Genomic DNA, 20671 nt, shown 5'->3' on the forward strand with positions numbered 1-20671 from the left:
ATTACAACCATTGCATTGTTTTATCTGCCAATAATAGGACAATTACTTGTTTAATATTCAAAACTATCATTTAATATATATTTTAAAAATTATAATTAGTGAATATACAATAGTTAGAAGAAAACTACAAATTATTTTTAAAAAAAAATTATCGCCAAGTTAATGTAGCTTTGTTGCTTATGGTTATAGTTTTTGTGTTATTTTTTTTTGTATTTTGATTATGTTTTTATGCTTTATTGTCGTGTTTCTGAGGTTTTTCGTCTTGTTCTTTGTAGTGGTGTTTATTTAGTTTTTTTTTTTTTTTTTTAAGGTCCAGCAATTGTTATTGGCTTTTCACGGTCATTTCTAACAAGTTAAATAGTAGTTTGCTGTCTTCTTGTTATTAATGCACGTGTTTGTCTTTTGTTATATACATTTAATTTCTAACAAGTTAAATAGTAGTTTGCTGTCTTCTTGTTATTAATGCACGTGTTTGTCTTTTGTTATATACATTTAATTTCTAACAAGTTAAATAGTAGTTTGCTGTCTTCTTGTTATTAATGCACGTGTTTGTCTTTTGTTATATACATTTAATTTCTAACAAGTTAAATCGTAGTTTGCTGTCTTCTTGTTATTAATGCACGTGTTTGTCTTTTGTTATATACATTTAATTTCTAACAAGTTAAATAGTAGTTTGCTGTCTTCTTGTTATTAATGCACGTGTTTGTCTTTTGTTATATACATTTAATTTCTAACAAGTTAAATAGTAGTTTGCTGTCTTCTTGTTATTAATGCACGTGTTTGTCTTTTGTTATATACATTTAATTTCTAACAAGTTAAATAGTAGTTTGCTGTCTTCTTGTTATTAATGCACGTGTTTGTCTTTTGTTATATACATTTAATTTGCCCCCAAAGTACTTAAAGCAACGACGTAACATTGTGTCTCATCCCATTTGTTTTCGATACTAGTAGCTTGGTATATATATATATATATATATATATATATATATATATATATATATATATATATATATATATATATATATATATATATATGAATTATGGCTGCATAGCTATAAACAAAACAAGAGAGTTAATTTTAAACCGATATTAGTTGTTTAAGATGTTTGCACAACAGCTTACGATAGATAACTTTAACTTAAGAGGAACCAACACTCAGCCAGTATTAGGAGACAATTTAAATCGTCGAAGATTTTAATATAAAATGTTATCTATTTCAGATCCAGTTTTAGAATAAAACGAACCGTAATCCGTGATAATATGCCTTTAAAATCGCATCACTGGTCTAACTTCCACCCTTCGCGTATTACGTCACACATTCTCGCTGCGAGAACAAAAAGCAAATGAGTACCAATGGACAGCCATACATTTTAAGGATCGACCAGGTATTTATTATCGACTGATTTGAAAGGCGTGTCTCAAAGTTTAGGAGAAGGTCGACTTTATTTGACAACACTCCTAAACACATCTTTTACAATCCATGACAAAATCAGCGAATCATAATGACTCTTCAACCAGAATAACAATATCTGTTACGACACACTATGACACCAGTGAATGAAATTGGTAACTAAAATTAGCAACTGTCATTCATATCTGCGCGTGGGAACAAGCTAGTGCCTGCTGTAAATCTTGGTGTCGATACAGTAATTGCAATCAAATTGGGTAATTACCTCCTCTGAGCACTTAAAGCCATTACTATTTACAAATATTAACCGTTTTCAGGTTGTAACACCGCCCACGTGAAAAGAAAATGACTTCTGATGAGGCAACCAAAATGAACGCGACACTAAACACTGAACGCCCTGATTTGTGAGGTGCTACCCCGCACTAAATACCCGTATTATTAACTGCGGAGCTGTATTCCCCCGCAACGTCACATAATAATGGCGCAGACCGGCATTCATTCATTCATTCATTCAGCCTATCGGATCTGACGTAACACCGATGTTTTGGACGTCACTGGCATTCCGGCGATGATATCGGGGGATGACGGGTAGCGGTCCGAGAGAGTTGGCTCCGAGGCTCGGTGACACCTTGCACATGTAGCGAGGCCGACTTTGTGTTCGCCAGGCAGCAGAGAGCGCAGTAAGCAATGAGATGGCAATCAAAGCACTGCCGATAGACGTGAAGTAATAATGACCAGACCGCGATAGTATCACGACTCGTTTCACTGGGGTCAATGTAGCCGTCAGGAACGAGAGTGGCCGGTGGTTTTGTTGTCCCAGATAGCCATCAGCACTGAAGGCAATAGGAACTGTTGAAAGAAGACCAGCGAAGCCAGCGGTTTTTATTACTGTGCAATAAAAATTAAAACTTCCACAATTAACTCGTGGTGGGAAAGTCAATCTCGGCCCTTTTAGTGAAAAATGTCCCGCCACGGTAACTTTTAAAGCGACCATTGTCGTGTTACGAAACTGACACATCAAACGTCCATAGTAAGTCAACAACACGAATTTGATTTCAATCTTAGAAGGAGAGAAAAAAAAGGACATCCAAATCTATCATCTTCACCCTCGTAACCTAGCTACTTAACGTTAAATAGACTATCTCGAAGTTGCAAAGTGTCGTATTTTTGCTATTTTTACATTTATTTAAGATACATATATTCAAATTAATCGATCCCACACATAATATTTACATAATTAGCCACAGAATATCACATTTTGAATGCGCTGGTACTCGGCGTTAATATGGACTTCCCTGAGAATGCTTAGGTAAGAATAGAAAAAGAAAGAAAGAAATGTTTTATTTAACGACGCACTCAACACATTTTATTTACGGTTATATGGCGTCAGACATATGGTTAAGGACCACACAGATTTTGAGAGGAAACACGCTGTCGCCACTATATGGGCTACTCTTTTTCCGATTACCAGCAAGCGATCTTTTATTTGCGCTTCCCACAGGCAGGATAGCACAGACCATGGCCTTTGTTGAACCAGTTATGGATCACTGGTCGGTGCAAGTGGTTTACACCTACCCATTGAGCCTTGCGGAGCACTCACTCAGGGTTTGGAGTCGGTATCTGGATTAAAAATCCAATGCCTCGACTGGGATCCGAACCCAGTACCTACCAGCCTGTAGACCGATGGCCTAACCACGACGCCACCGAGGCCGGTATGTAAGAATAGAAAGTACGGATAAACACTGGCTGCGTTCAGTACCATTAGGTTTCAGTCAAACTGATCAAACTGAAGAAATGAGGAATTCCATGAACATTAACAACTCAACTGTCTCCAACTATATATGGACGTTAGAGACACGGATGATTTGTGTGAAAACAAACAAAAACAAAACAACGAAAAAACTACACACGCAAAACAACGAACAAACACCCCATCCCCACCACCCCCATCCCACCACCCATAGCTATGATGGTCCCCCAAGACATTCAGCCTAACAATATTACATCTTCCCCACAACATGAAACAAAATAATTATATTTATATTGTTAACCACAAGGTCTTTTTATCCAGAATAAGGAGAATGGGATTGGACCTATTTATTAGAACGTTTGTTGGAGATGCAATTAGGGTGAGAAAAATAAAAAACCACACATACACAAAAACTAAAGATTAAAAAAACAAAACAAACAAAAACCAAGCAAAAATAATAAAAACAATAAATAAAAAGAGCAAATCTAGCGAAATAGTGTTCCACGAGTCAACTGGTGTAGCCACTGGCGTAACCAGGCTTTAACATGGGGGAATCTATATTGGGGGAGGGGGAAACAACCCACTCTATGTATGTATGTATGTATGTATGTATGTATGTACTTAACACACCCAACAACAAAACAGGAACTCAACAATAAGAAACAAACAAAACAAGAAACAAACATACAAAAAACCAACAATAAAAAAAAAAAAACACACCCCCTCCCCCCTAAAAAAAAGAAAAAAGAAAGAAAAGAACAACAAAACAAAAAACAAAACAAAGAAGAAGTATTTGTCCACATTTTATACGACGAGTATATGATATATCAATGCACTTACATACATAAATATTCCCATTAATGCAGATGTTATTATTTTTGTTGATCTATTTTTCTGTTTTCAGGGTGAGACAAGTGGGTCCAAGACAAAGAATGACGAACAATGGAAACCAGACACCTGGCCATGTGGAAAGGACTTCACTAAATATACACGTACTGTTAGCAAGCTGATGTCCACACAGACAAAGAAAACATTACATCGTATAATTCACTAATATTATGTTGCAATGAAAAACAACAATTTTTTTTTTTAACGACACCACGAGAGCACATTGGTTTATTAATCACCGGCTATTCGATCACAAACGTTTGCTAATTTTGACATATAGTCTTAGAGGGGAAAAGTTAAAGTTAAAGTTTGTTTTGTTTAACGACGCTACTAGAGCACGTGGATTTATTAATCATGGGCAATTGGATGTCAAACATTTGGTAATTTTTACATAGTCTTAGAGAGGAAACCTGTACAAATTTTTCAGTTAGTAGTAAGGGGTCTTTGATAGACAGGATAGCACACACCACGGCCTTTGAAATACCAGCCATAGTGCACTGGCTGGAAAACAAATTAGTACAAATGGGCCCACCTACGGGTTTCGATCCTAGACTGGCTGCACATCCAGCGAACGCCTAACTACTGGGTTACGTCCTTCCCCTTCTTAGAGACGAAACCTGCTACATGTTTCAATTAATAGCAAGCGATCTTGCATATGCACGATCCCAGACAGGACAGCATATACCACGGCCTTTGACATAAGAAAAATATCGCAATGAGCCCACCGAAGGAGATCGATCCTAGACCGACCGCGCATCAGACGACTGGGCTTTGTCCCGGCTCATGTTGCAATGAAGTCTCTTCATTTCCGTTCGTGGACAGAATTTTGCTCAGTCGATAGAGCGCTCGCTGAGGTTTGTTTTAAGCATAGGATCGAACCTCCTCCGTGGACTAGTTCTCTGATTAGCCGTTTTCCTGTCGTAACCAGTGCCCCACAACTGGTATATTAAAGGCCGTGGTATATGCTGCCATGTCTGTGGGAAGTACATATAAAAGATTCCTTGTTGCTAATGGAAAAATGTAGCGAGTTTACTAGAAGACTATAAATCGAAATTATCAAATGTTTGACATCCAATAGACCAATGTGCTATAATAGTATCGTTAAACAATACAATCTTTTTTGAGTGACATGCAAGGGGAGGGGGCTACTACCCAAGTGGGCTGCTAGATAGAGAATAATACATGAGTGGCTGTTAAGATACCATTTATCTCAAAACGAGTTGTTTTAAAATGTATCTAACGAGCGAAAGCGAATTTGATACGTTTTTAAACGAGTTGTGAGATAAATGGTATCTAACGGCCACGAATGTATTATTCTATTTCTTACATATCTTCAGAAACCAGGTTTTAAGCAAATTTTAACATATTTTTCAACTAAAAGACATTTACAACCCTTTTCACTTGTAGCTGACTTACGCGTAACAGACATATGATTGTCAGGTTAACTATACGTCACACTGTAATAAATTTCCATCGTGTTGTTTTTCATTGGATATATGGCGTTGGTGACCTGGTCATCACTTAGGAGCAGCCAGTCGTATGTCTTGAAATTGTTAACACACGTACATGTGTTAACAAGTATGTTTTATCATAAATAACGAATAATGTTCTCGCCAACGGGTGTATAAGAAATAACAGCTATTTTGGAGTTATTTCAAAAGCAAAATCGAGTTCGAAATGTTTTTAAACAGCTGGTTGTGAAATAAATAGCTTCGAACGGACACGATGGTAATTTTCTATATACATCCTAAAACAAATCTAATTTAAAAGAAAAAATGTAAAGTTAAAGTTTATTTTGTTTAAAACACCACTAGAGCACATTGAGCTCATTGGCTATTGGATATCAGACATTTGGTCATTCTGAAACGTCTTCAGACGAAATCGCTATATTTTCAATTAGTAAGAAGTTGTATTTTATATACACTTACACACAAACAGGACAGGTACACCGAGGAGGTTTGATCCTAAAACCCAAGCACTTCATGTGAGCGCTTTATCGACTGAGCTAAATCCCGTCCTCGTAAGAAATGCAACGTATTTTCCAACGAGAACGTATTTATTATCATTGTTTGTGCAGTTAACTTATGTCATACAAATTGATTTCGGTAGTGATAATTTCATTGAACGGTTTTCTAGAGTCATACTATTAACTGTCACGACGGAGTTGGCGAACTCAAAAAGCGTTGTTATTTCACCCACTCCCAACTTACGACGGCTGTGCTCACTAACCGGTACTAACCGGTCGTAGGAGTGGTATACGACGAGAATCGAGTTGTAAAAGTGCTCAGACTAGTAATTGGACAGTCCCGTAGAAGTAAGGAGATTGGTGAGTTGGCCAACGTCGTCGTTACAATTGGTACTCTGAAATTAGCATAACGTATATGGGATATCGCCAGGTGATACCACAAATATCAGAAACTTTGATGACAATGATATATTATTATTTGTTTGTAATAATATGACTTTATATTTACTACAAAATATGATAACAATGATATATCTGTTTTTAATAATTTGACTGTTTTTATTTAGTACAAATATAACAATATCTATTTTTAATAATTTGATTGTTTTTATAAGGTCAAAATGTGATAGAAATTATTTATCTTTTAAAAATAGTTTGACTGTTTTTTATTTAGTACAAACTATGATAATAATCTGTTTTTAAAAATGTGACTGTTTTTATTAGATAAAAAAGTGATACAAATTATAAATCTGTTTTTAATAATGTGACTTGTTTTATTTAGTACACAAGGTGATAACAATGATATATCTGGGGGTTTTTTTTTTTATAATTTGACTTGTTTAATTCAGTACACAAGGAGATAACAATGATATATCTGTTTTTAATAATGTGACTTGTTTTATTTAGTACACAAGGTGATAACAATGATATATCTGTTTTTAATCATTTGACTTGTTTTATTTAGTACACAAGGCGATAACAATGATATATCTGTTTTAATAATTTGACTTTTTTTATTTCATACACAAGGTCACTGTAATAAAGATTTTATATACATGTATATATATCTGCTTGTGTGTTTATGTAACAACAAAGACCAGGCGCGGATCCAAGGGAAGGGTACTTAAAGTGCGCACCCCTCTGAATTCGAAATGCCTCGACAAATCCAGTGTTTAGCAGATTGATACAATGCATTTACTTGTATTTAATAAGAGACATGCAATATATTTCGACTGAAGCTATCTTAGTATGCTACATATCTATACTTTGTATATATGCGAAGATTGAAATGACAAAATATGCTACATGTATTTGGATACATGAATTAGCCTAGCTTTTAAAAATCAAATAGCATCATTAATTGTCATTAGTTTTGTGCGTGCGTGCGTGCGTGCGTGTGTCTACTATTAAACAAAGGAACTGCGAAAAAAAGTCCAGAAAACAAATGTTCGTATCTCCTAAGTTCATAGGTCATATCTTTATTAAAATGGGTAAATCGCCATGAAAGTCGAACTTGATCTGTAGCAGTACATGATAAAGCTATATACAAATTCCAGCTCATTATATTGAGGCATTGTCCCCCCCCCCCCCCCCCCAAAAAAAAAACGTCCTGAAAACTATATGTGGGACAGACAGTCAGAATGACGGAGACGAAACCTACAGCCCCCCCCCCCCCCCAACCCCCGGTTGGAGCGATAGGGGACTAATAAGTGAAGGTAACAACTAATCAAAAGTGCAGAATTAGATTGGTAGGAATGACACAAGAATCACATCACACTGAGTCCTCTGGTCCCTAAAATCTTTGTTCTATGATGCAATGCTTTCCTAAAATGTTAAATATCCCCCCCCCCCCCTCCGCCCGGTAATATGACCGTCCAAAAGCATTGTTTCTATGCTAGTCTCAGACTACCAACTGCCCGCAGAAAGTTGGCTAACTCAACGGTTACGTTGTAATTTTCCCCAACTCCCAACTTACGACGGGTGCGCTCATATTAACAATTAGTGGGTTATACGACAAGAATGAGATGTAATAACTTCCGGCTGGATACAAATTCGAGGTGTACTGAACCTTTGATGAAGAAGTTAACACCACAAGACCTGTGATTGGTGATAAATGTGAGTGTATTGGCTGTAAGAAAAATAGTTTCATCTGGGCAAAAACATGTATGCAATTTTATTTCATCTAGAACCACTGTGTCAAGTAGACTTGTGCTTGAAACATGTATGAGGAACCTATAAAAAACGTACTCATTTTTTGTGCGGAACTAAGGTAGTCACAGACGCTACCCGTTATCTCTGAAATGAGCAGCTTGACCCTCAATTTGTTTCTGATTCACCTTAAGGATGAGGGATGGTAGTATTCAAATACGTGGTGTTTATGTCGATTGATACACTGCAGGTAGGAGTTTTAGCCACATGTTACTATTGTCGTCTATGGGATTTGATTTGGTAGTATACGAGCGCTCAGACTAGCAAGTGGACAGTCGTAGAAGTCGTGACAGCAGGCAGCTGTTTAAGTGTTAGTCAGACCCTAGCATTGGCACACTCCAGTACATTTTAAACAATGGCTATATTATAACAGCGACATTTAGGCTGGGGAATGAGAGGGTAAACCATATATGTACGTACATGTCACTCTTGGGGTCTTATAGGCCAGAAGTATTAGCATATAACTGGAAAAAATTAGTATAGCTCCAGAAAGTCATACCTGTAACAGCATCACAAAGTTCTGCAAATTCTACACTATGACATTTTTAAAAATTCAAGATGGCCGTCATTACCATCAGCGATAAATAGGAAAACTCCAAAGGCATCATAACTGCTCAACCACAGGCTTCATAAAAGTGATTTAATGTGTAAATCGATATTTGGAGTGTGCTGAATCCAATGAGTGCAAATATGTTTCAATTCCATCTGAAATAATCCAAGATGGCTACCAACAAAGCTAATAGTCGGCTAAAAACCAGGCATTTCTTTACTTTGGAGCCATAATAATACATAATTCATCATACATTAAAATGAAGAGGGATTTTACAAACAAAATCTTGATGAATGGAGATAGGGCAAAACACAAAATGTCTGTTTTTGTTCAGCATGTATGTGAATTATGACCTTGCAAATTAATTTTGAGCTTGCGTATCAATTTTCTCTTTCTTGTTTTATAACATTATTTGACTAAATATGTTACTAATTTCTATCATTTGTTTGTTGGGTAATAATAATTTACCCATTTAGTATGCAGGAGTACCTTCTGATGGATTGGCTAGTATTTTTCCATTTGATTTTCAATAAACAAAGTGGCCGCCAACCTATATAATGACATAATTTTGACTAAATATGTTACTAATTTCACTATCATTTGTTTGTTGGGTAACAATAATTTACCCTTTTAGTATTGCAGGAGTACCTTCTGATGGATTGGCTAGTATTTTTCCATTTGATTTTCAATAAACAAAATGGCCGCCAACCTATATAATGACAAATATTGAAATATGCATAGCATTAGCTAAATAGCATTTACACTTTGTTTCCTAATACTATAAATGAAGAAGATAGACCACAACTTTCTTATTCTTATCTTTATATATCATTTTATTTGGTACTTTTGATTTGTTCATTTGTAGAAATAAAAATAATACAACATAAATCACAATAAATATAATGTATTTAATACACTAAGATCAATGTTTTAATAAAATATGCATATTATAGTGAATATGAAGATAAATTGTGAATCACTTCAATTGTTAAAATGTTATTTATTTTCCAGTTAAGGTATTACTTTATTTTGTGAGACTAGTTGTCTCAACCTGAAACTATCTATTCGGCTTTGTTTTGCACAAAAGTTGTCCGAAAAGAATTCACTAGGTGTTTTTCCTGTCACATATGACCAACCCATGTACATCAAGGCAATTGAAATTGTGATATCGTCTTTCCCAGAGCTCAATAAGATTGTTGTTAGACTTGATGAATTTCACTTACTCATGTCGTATTCAGGGTCAATTGGATGTGGTAGTGGTTTAGAATGTCTGTGGACGACTGTTTATGCTCCAGAAACTGTCATCCATATCATGCCAGGCCACGTGTATGCTTGTGCACTCCGCGCTCATCTTTTGTCATCAGTAGCCATTGTGTCTAAATTACTACAGACACCTGGATGTGTCAGTAGCATAAATCTCACTCGTCTCCAGGTTATACATAAATGTCTGCTGGATGGTGAATGTCCCACTGACTTTTTGGACAAAGTAGAGCGGGTAAACTTTGGGTTGAATATTTGAAACAAGTGTCCCTCATTAGGCGTTTCATACGAGCAAAGCGCACTGTAGTCAGTGAAATGAACCCCTTGTTCCATGCTGCTGGTAGATATCATGTCTGCTGAGCAGTATTATGCCTTCACCAAGAGAGGTTATATAGTATTGGAGACTTATTTCTGCTAAAGCTATATAGAGCAGTTATATCGAAGTCACTGGACAAGCATCGTTATGTCATGTATTTTCGATCTGTTCATAAAGCATTTTTAACTTCATTTGGTTTAAGTTGGAATCACTCTCTCCAACTTCAGCAGCTGCAAAATATCATAGCTTTAGAGCATACCATACTGTCCAGCAATGGCAGGGGAAAGAATTGTCACCAACTGAATGGGGATGACAGTACCTGGAGGGACTGCTTGTTCCAATCAAAACTGACAGGCCTGTTGCTCCAGAGAAAGTGCTGAATATAGCCTGTGCCTGCAAAAGAGGGTGTGGGGAAACGGTGGGGCTGTTACAAGGCAGGGTTGCAATGCATCTTCTTGTGCACTGTCTGTGGTGGACACAACTGTGCAAATTATCATGCTATTAATGCAGAAACTTATGTTATTGATTAGACTTCCCAGACTCAAGCTAATGTAGTCAAAAGTTGGTTTTAATTGCTTATTATAATCTCTTTTATTGTAATTTGATGCAAATATAAGCTTTCTGTAGTATATAGTTATAAGTTATGCAAATATTTCGATTTCGGAGCCAAATATTGGTCTCTATTTTGGATTTATGCTAATTAACTCAAATGTATATAGCTTCATTGGATTCATCACACGTCAAATATGAATTTACACATTAAAATCATTTTTCTAAGGCTGGTGGTTGAGCAGTTATGATGCTTTTGGAGTTTTTCCATTATTCTCTGATGTGATGGTGGCCATCTTGAATTTTATGCCACAGGGTAGAATTTGCAGAACTTTGGCCAAGGTGTGGTTTTTTGGAATTCTCCTGAAAATTTCAGCTTTTTACTAAAAAAATGTCCGGGTGCTCGTTATATTTTGGCTAATGCTCCTGTGCCTATTACTAGATTTTGCAATAATATACAGTTATTAATAGTGGTGAATTACAGTATAATCTTTAGTTTTCACGAGAAAAATTAATTTTTTAAATATATTTTAAATTTTACTGAGCAACTTTGAGGATAATGTTCTCAAGTTTGTCAACACCCTGGGTTAATTTTTTAATTTTTTTATTTTCTACTAACTTTTATTTATTTATTATTATTATTTATTATTTCTTCTTCTTCATTTTCGTATTTGTTTTTGAATGTCAGTTACCTAGTAATTGTACTTTATACTATCACACAATACTTTCAATAGTTTGACATTTTTTATAGATTTAGTTTCATTTAAAATTTATTTTCGTACTACATACAAACTTAAAACTTCCAACACGCTGTTCTGAGCGTGTACCGTTTTCTTTAACGACACCACTAGAGCACATTGGATATTGGATGTGAAACATTTGGTAATTTTGACATATAGTCTTAGAGAGGAAACCCGCTACATTTTTCCAGTTAAAGCAAGATATATTTTATATGCACCATCACATAGACGGGATAGCATATACCACGATGTTTGATATACCAGTCGTGGTGCACTAGCTGGAGAGAAAAATAGACCATTGGGACCATCAGCGGGGATCGATCCCAGACCGACCGCGCATCAAGCGAACGCTTCAATATGTTTAGGACAGGGGTTATCATTGGTTAGTTGTCAAACTGTTAACGAGTCGTGGCCTTAGTTACAACTCCTCACAGAACCGTTAAAACATAGAACTATAGACTTTAGGTTTTTGACAAGTGCCACAGGGTAGCAGTGGCGGATCCAGCGTGAAATCCAGCAGGGGTCACAACGAGGCTGGTGTGTGTGGGAGTGTGATGGTAATTTTGCAAACAAAATAAATAATAATACACATGTAAAACAAAAGATTAAAAATTAAAAACATTTGTCATAACTGGCAAGGGCAAATGCCGGGGTATTTTTCTAGGCAGAGGTGCAACGCTTTTAAAATGGCACCTACAGTATTGAAAACTACATTTGTCTAGTATGTATTAACTATATGCTTAAATCGTCCACAGAAATACTGAGCTGACCATTGTAAACATGTTCCCCACTAAAACCAATAAATGCATTATATTCATCTGCTAAACACTAGATTTTTCAGAGCATTTCGAATTTTGGAGTGGGGTGGGGGTGGGGGTATGCACCTCCAATATCCTGCTCCTGGTACACGCTTGCAATCCTACAGCAGCAGTTGTTATGGTTAAATAGTTGAAATGAAACTAATTGACACAATTAATGAACTGAAATGAATTAATATCGCATACATTTCTTATAGTCTTTATTAATATATCGGTGTATAAACTATGTCCCCCCCCCCCCAAACACGGCTCCCCCCCCCCCTTAACATCTTTTCTGTGTACCTGTCACCCCATAACACGACTCATTGACGGTGTGGGTGTCTCTCCCAACCCCGATATATATCCTTGTCTACGTCAATGTGTACGCACCCAACCCATTACACCACTCGTCCTGATAAACAGAGAAGCACAAAAACCAACAACCCCAAAACCCAACAATCAAACAACGAACAAACGAACACTTACCTCTATTGGTATATCCACTCCTCATTTGCAGACAATAATGCAACAGAACAGCACAATAGTTAGATGTCATTAGGTAGTAATAGATCCATGCAGATATTTTATATTTAATTACACTTTAAATAAAATAAATATACTTTCGCACATTCTGTTCGCACATTTCTGAAGTTAAACTATTATTCAAAGAAATATACGTTGTATCGCTTTGACATCAATAAGCATTATTAAAACGTCAAAGCAAAGTTTGTAACTTAAGGGGAAATGTCTAAATACCAATGGAATTAAAACAGTTTGTTTTGTTTAGCGACACCACTACAGCACATTGATTTATTAATCATCGGCTATTGGGAGTCAAACATTTGGCAATTCTGACTCGTATAGTCATTAGAGGAAACCCGCTCCATTTTTCTAATGCAGCAAGGGATCTTTCGTATGCACCATCCCACAGGATAGCACCGACCACAGTCTTTGATATACCAGTCGTGGTGCACTGACTGGAACGAAAAATAGCCCAATGGGCCCACCGACGGGGTCATTGGAATCAATGCGCCCGTCCAAACTCTTACTCTGGATCCGCGCCTGATAGGAAATAAAAATAGCGCAGAACTATGTACAGTAATAATCTATTGTCGTTACAGGCAGGAAAGATAAAAAGATTAAGTACAAAAATAATATACGTGGTCTAAATTATAAGCCAGTTCATTGTTAAATTCAAAATATAATGTCACTCCTTAACCTGTCGGTCATCCTTGGATGTTTTAATAATAAATAAAAAAAAGTAGTAAATAAAATTTCTCAAATGTATTTTTATTTTTGGGTCGGGTACGGTATTTAATTCAAGGAAAAAGTAATATTTTGGTTATTATGCAGTTCTAAGTGAGTGTATTTCGGGTTTTATATTATTTAAACATTTAGAATAGGCCAAACTTTTCATCTACATAGGCGACAGTCAATGATTGTTATGAAATATACAAGAAAATTAGAGAGTAGATTTCGCATAATTTTAAAGGAATTCTCTTAGTAAATTGGGTGTTCGCTCAATTTGTCGAGCTTTGAATAACGTACAGCATTTGCATTATAATAGTATGTAGCTACTGTAAAACAAAATTAATTTAAAATACTTAGGGGTCACTGCTGACTTGTAACCCTTAACGTTCTCCAAAAGAGGGGTCACGGGACTAACCAAGATGCGAACCCAATGTCTACGAGCTAAAAAAAAAAACCAAAACCGATGATTTGATTACCGATGTCTATGATAAAATTGTGACAACGGGTACAGCCAGTCTGTGGCGACTCAGTCTTATCGGGTTTATTACTTCTGACTAATCATTTTTGGGTAGGATGAAGGAAGGAAATGTTTAATTAACGACGCACTTTACATACCTGTCAACTCTCACGCATTTGGCGTGAGTCTCACGCATTTGTAACAAACATCACGCTCTCACGCAGCGTTACTATTATCTCACACTTTTTCTAAAAATAAATATAATTTATAATCGTGGTTTATATTTTAGAGCTGAATGGAATTATATGCTGAATTCGTTACCTATTAATAATAATACAGCATATTGAACCTATCCTCGGTTCAATACCAACAATCACTCGCGGGTGTTATCGATTACCGACTTGTATGGTTTAACATTAACCGTATTAATAATTAGTAAAACTTGCACTCGCTCGATTTCTTTGGTGTTTTTTTTTTTTTTTTTTTTTTAAAGATTTCCATTTTGGACTTAAATAAACAACAGAAAACTTCGCCCTGGACCCGACCAAGAGCCTGCAGTCCCTGGAACCTGATTTCTAATTTTCTCACGCCTAAGAATTGCCACAGGTTGACAGCTCTGACTTTAATATATTTTATTTACGGCTATATGGCGTATAAAATATGGTTAAGAACCACACAGATATTGAGAGAGGAAATCCGCTGTTGCCACTTCATGGTCTACTCTTTTCGATTAGCAGCAAGGGATCTTTTATATGCACCATGCCACAGACAGAATAATACACACCACGGCCTTTGTTGCACCAGTTTTGGAACACTGGCTGGAACGAGAAACAGCCCAATGGTCCCACCGACGGGAATTGATCCTATATCGATCGCGAATCAGGCGAGCGCTGTACCACTAAGCTACGTCCCGCCACCTGGGTAGGACGAAGTGCCTATAAACCTGATATGCAAATACGGTGAATACCGCTGACTGAAACAGTTAAACAAACGGTCTTTTATTAAAAACTTAAAATAATAAAATAAAAAATAATGAAGGACTAGTAGATATTTTCAGCATGTCTTTATGGCACAAAATACATTTGTTTTTGATTTTATTTAGGCCTACCATAGGCCTACAAAGCTTGCATGTTTTTTTTCCATTAACATTGGTCAAAAGTTGACATTTAAGAACCATCTGTGATCAAAACTTGCTAACATATTATAACACTAGCAAACAAACTTACCAATAACCGGCCTAGGTGGTTTCGTAGTTAAACCATCGGACATAAGATTGGTAGGTACTGGGTTCGCAACCCGGTACCGGCTCCCACCCAGAGCGACTTTTAACGACTCTAGGGGTAGGTGTAAGACCACTACACCTTTTTCTCAGATACTGAGAGAGGAAACCCGCTGTCGCCACTTTATGGGCTACTCTTTTCGATTAGCAGCAAGGGATCTTTTATATGCACCATCCCACAGACAGGATAACACATACCACGGCCTTTGATATACCAGTTGTGATGCACTGGTTGGAGCGAGAAATAGCAATGGGTCCACCGACGGGGTTCGATCCCAGACCGATCGCGCATCAAGCGAACGCTTTACCAATGGGCTACGTCCCGCCCCTACCGTAGCAGATGCACCAAAGTAAGAGAAATATGTTAATGTCAAAATCATAACAAAAAAATTCCTCTTGAATTTTATTAACACATGTAAATTTTGTAACTATTTTAGTGAAACTTACATAACTCAATCTTAAAAAACCCACCCCGCAACTCCCATCTTTTTTTTTTACCCCACCTCATTTACAACTGTCAAAGTGACGCGACGGACAAATAGTGGGGGATGCAGAAAACCCATTTAGGGGGCCCCAATGACATGAGGCGGAATGCCAAGGGACTTTGGGGGAGGTTTGGAGGGGGATCGTAAACAAATGAACATTAATATATAATAAAATTAGAACTGTCGCAAAATTTAGAGGGGGAGGCCACCACCCACCCCCGATCCGCCTCTCAAATATGTGCATGTTATGAATCCCTGCTGAATTTTCCCGCAATTACAATATCAATAGCTAAAATCAGAAATGCATGCCTTATTTTTTTGTTACAACTGCAGTTATTCCGTCGGTTGTAAGCAGTTTCACTTGTTTTCTCATAAATGCATGCATAAAATCTTCCTTATTTTATATCATAGAAAAGAATCGTTGTACTTCATTTTGTTATCTGATATATGAAAACATGATAAAGGGTTCGGAAAATATACTTATTTTACAACAGCAATACACTCAATTTTAGCGTGGGTTGCAACGTCTATATAATTCTGTTTATCTCAATTTTAATTTTAGTTAGCAACGAAAAATAGCAACCCAGTCATTACAAGCATATTGCTCTAGTTAAACAACAAACTGAAGACACCTACTGGTATTTACGACAGGATTTTATTACAAAAAACAACAACAACAACAACAAACAAACAAAAACAAAAAAAACCCCACGAATATTGCATTACAATTCTGTTTATCTCACTTAAAAAAGTTTTTAAAAAATAAAACAAAAGCAAAGGAAAGAGTTTTAGTTTTTTTGTTTAACACCACTGGAGCACATTGATTAATTAATCATTGGTTATTGGATGTCAAACATTTGATAATTATGACTCATAGTCATCAGAGGAAACCCGCTACATTTTTCCTAATGCAGCAAGGGATCTTTTATATGCACTTTCCCACATACAGGAAAACACATACCACGCCCTTTGTCCAGTTGTGGTGCACTGGTTGGAACGAGAAAAAAACCCAATCAGCTGAATGGATCCACCGAGATGATTCGATCCTGCGATGCAAGCACCTCAATCGACTGAGATAAATCCCGCCCCTTGCAAAAGAAAGAAGTTAAGAAAAGAAATCACCTCCCCATACCCCCACCCACCCACAAAACAAAAACAGAAAAGAAATCACCTCCCCATACCCCCACCCACCCACAAAACAAAAACAGAAAAGAAATCACCTCCCCATACCACCACCCACCCACAAAACAAAAACAGAAAAGAAATCACCTCCCCATACCCCCACCCACCCACAAAACAAAAACAGAAAAGAAAAAGACAAAAACAAAAGCAAAGAAAAGCAATGAAATGAAAATAATAGAAATAAAAGACACACAATAAAAAGAAAGGAAAGGAGAAGATAAAAAAATAAAAATAATCTGTACCATCAATTTGGTAAACAAAATGAAGCCGATGGAGAAATAGAAATAATAATAATTTAAAAAAAAACAATGAAAAGAAATCGTGTTTAAAGACATTTATTAGCAAACATATAAATACTGTAGCTTTTACAAATACCACTTTTTATACACAATATTTACAATAATTACGACTGAATTGATAAACTGTACAATTCAGTAAGACTGAACACACTTTGGAGACAATGGTTTGACTAAACTGTTCCAGCAGAGACGAAACTGTTTTATTTATTTATTGTTGGTAGTATGTTCCAATCATGACATAAACGAACGACCAGTTACAGGTCGTTAATCAAGCTAATAGAAAGATGTTATGTTTGAGGAAGACAATATTACCCGGGCCCGTGCTTATAACTGTTGAACTATTGTCGACTAGAGGATCGAACGCCGCATACAGTCTGCTTGACGTTAGTTTTATAAGTACGGTTCTTGGCAATACGTTCAACTTACGCTCAGTGGTATGTCTTAAAACAAACCAATAACAATAAAAATTGTACTGTGCATGATTAAAAAGACGAATAAAAGTTATAGTTCAATGTCCGCAATTTAAGCTCAGTCATCAACAATTTTCTATAAAATGGTATTATATATATATATAAAAAACCTAAACGAAACCAAAACATAATATTAATAATAATAATAATAATAAAATGAAAATTTAAAAATAAATAAAAACATTTAAAATTGTGCGTTTAAACAACAGTAGTGATTAAATATACTCGTCACCATTCTATTATGAGAATGTTTTGTTTTTTTTCATTACTATTATTACATACATTATTATTATTATTTAATAATAAGCCTCCACCCACCATAATCCCGTTTGTGACAGCGCTGCCAAAGCCCATCTAACGGTACCTGTGCAGCTACATAGAAAGAGAACACCAAACGTTTCATGGTATAAATTACAACCATGTATTTGTATTTTATCAGTCGAACTACTTATATATTAATGTTGTTACGTGGAGAAGTACGTTCACACAAAGGCAATTATAAATCAATATGCTGCAACTACTAGTAATTCCACTGATTCCTGCTTTGATTCTTCAGTCACGACAGTTACAAAAATACAATGGCTTCCAAGCAATAGCTTATTGCAAATGTAAAGGATTTCGTTCACAGGCTCAACTGTAACATCATTATTGTACAGTCCTATTAAACGTGCGATAGTTTGTTGTGTTATTCAGTTCTCATATATTATCTAGAACAATATTTATTTTCCAAATGTAGTTGATGGCGTAAAATAGAATCTGATGGTGTTGTAGAGAATTTGTGAAGATTTACAAGTTGTTTAGAGATATAGGCATAATCACATTTAGGTAAGTTCTATCATCAAGATAAGATGCAGGGCCCGGTAACATAAATGCACTCGTAACACTTACATCAGACATACACTACACATTATGTATGGTGTACGTCTTCGTGAGTGTTACGAGTGCTTTAGGTTACCGGGCCCAGGGCCCAATTTCAAAAAGCACCGTAAGCCTAGTTATGCACGTAAACGTAAATCTACGACTAAACCACATTTCTTATTACTACTAACAGGACAACTAATATAGTTTGAAGTACATATATTTAATTTCTTTTGTCCTTAAAATGCTACATCTTCCTCAGTTATGTAATTTTCTGCCTGAAATACATACCAAACATTTGTAAACGTATGGCCGGCATCACTGCTATTCGCAGACGTAAACTTACGATGTTTTGCAATATGGCCCTTTATCCCAGGCGTTTATAGCAATACATTTCAAATCAATGCATGCAGAATTGAAATTACTGGTTATGGGCCAACAATAAGCAAAATATTATGAAATATAGTCTTTCTTAAAGACATTAGGGCCTCCACGAGTCCAAAATATTGGACTCGAGTACTCGAGGGTCAAACTCGACCCGGACCCGAGTACCCGACATTTACACTAGATGATGATGATGAGATTAAAGAATAAAGTTAAATAGAATTATGCATTTTAATTCCAGGGCTGAACATGGATGCCAAATTATGTCATTGTATTGCATTTAGAAACCGGTTGATATATTTAGTATTATGATGGATGGACGGCCAGTTTAAAAAAAGAAACTAGCGCATGATCTTATAATTATTGTGTCACTTATATCGTTGATTATCTAATCCTGAAATTATTGTCCTACATTGTCCAGTGTATTATAATTGATTCCACCTTGTACAGGTACTCGAGTCCTGTGAATGGACTTGAGTCTTGCTAGACTCGACCCGTGCTCGAGTACTCGAGTACTCGTGGAGACCCCAACAGACATAATGTTTTGTTTGTTTTAACTAAGACAAAGAAAAATGTTATGAAATATTGTCATTCTAACATTATAAGAAAGACTTAATTTTATGACGTTATGCTTTGTCTTAGTAAAAAATTAAATGTATAATGTAAGAATTTTCTTATAAATACAGTTTTTGCTTCTTCTTTTTGGCTAAAACTTAGAAGCAAAATATATGGACTATCGGCTTTCTTATACATAGAGTATATTGTATATAACCTCAAAAGTAAAATATATAAAGAGTAGGTTATCTATAACAAGAACGTCAACATTTATCACTGATCATCAGACACTGTTGATACTAACAAGAAGCTATAATTTATCAAGGTATAAATTTAACATGGGAAAGCCTGCCCATGACATTTACTATGTTCAATAGCAGATTAAAAATAAACAAAAAAACCCTCCAAAACTACATATCCAAGTACACAATAGATAAAACAATATTATAAACTGTTATAACATGGGTCTATTAAAAAACAAAGTAATTTTATAGATACATGTACATGTCAAAATTTAAGCAAATTGTAGCAAAATCTTTTAAAAAACAATAAAAGTCAAAACATCAAATAAAAATACTAATTCCATACACTGTACAGAGTATACAATGTCATGTATATAAATATCTGGTATAAAAAATGAACACTGCACTAAAACCACACCTCAGCAGAACTATATCCCAAATTTATGTCTTGCTGACAATACATGGTATCTGAAAAACAAGAAAGCAGTCTTCATGTAATGTGGAAACAATCAGAACTAACCACCACAATGCAAACCATTGGAGATGAACACATTTTCAATTTCACCTATGATACATTTTAAGAACTTTTCAAATGTAAATATGAGAATATGTAAATAAGTTTGCTGCCATTGTAAAACATTTGCGACTTATAAATTACACAGTTAAATTAACACACTAAATACATTTTCTTGTAAGGTATCTGTTTATACAATGTGTTTCTGGTGGTGCTAATATTTGTAATAGATCAAACTTCATTTTAATTCTTAATAAATATAT

General features: G+C 35.7%; 1 protein-coding gene across 3 annotated transcripts in view; it reads right to left on the reverse strand.

Annotated features, from left to right (window-relative positions):
• Positions 1-19400: 19400 nt before the first annotated feature.
• Positions 19401-20671, reverse strand: part of LOC121367573 (isocitrate dehydrogenase [NAD] subunit gamma, mitochondrial-like) — a 29409-nt gene continuing 28138 nt past the window's right edge. For all 3 annotated transcript variants that reach the window (XM_041491841.1, XM_041491839.1, XM_041491840.1), the window contains one exon: positions 19401-20362. In XM_041491841.1, coding sequence (XP_041347775.1) covers position 20362 — 1 coding nt within the window. In that variant the 3' untranslated portion in view covers positions 19401-20361. The remainder of the gene's footprint in view (positions 20363-20671) is intronic.

The sequence above is a fragment of the Gigantopelta aegis genome, chromosome 3 (assembly GCF_016097555.1).
Source record: "Gigantopelta aegis isolate Gae_Host chromosome 3, Gae_host_genome, whole genome shotgun sequence".
In the NCBI taxonomy this organism is placed as follows: domain Eukaryota; kingdom Metazoa; phylum Mollusca; class Gastropoda; order Neomphalida; family Peltospiridae; genus Gigantopelta; species Gigantopelta aegis.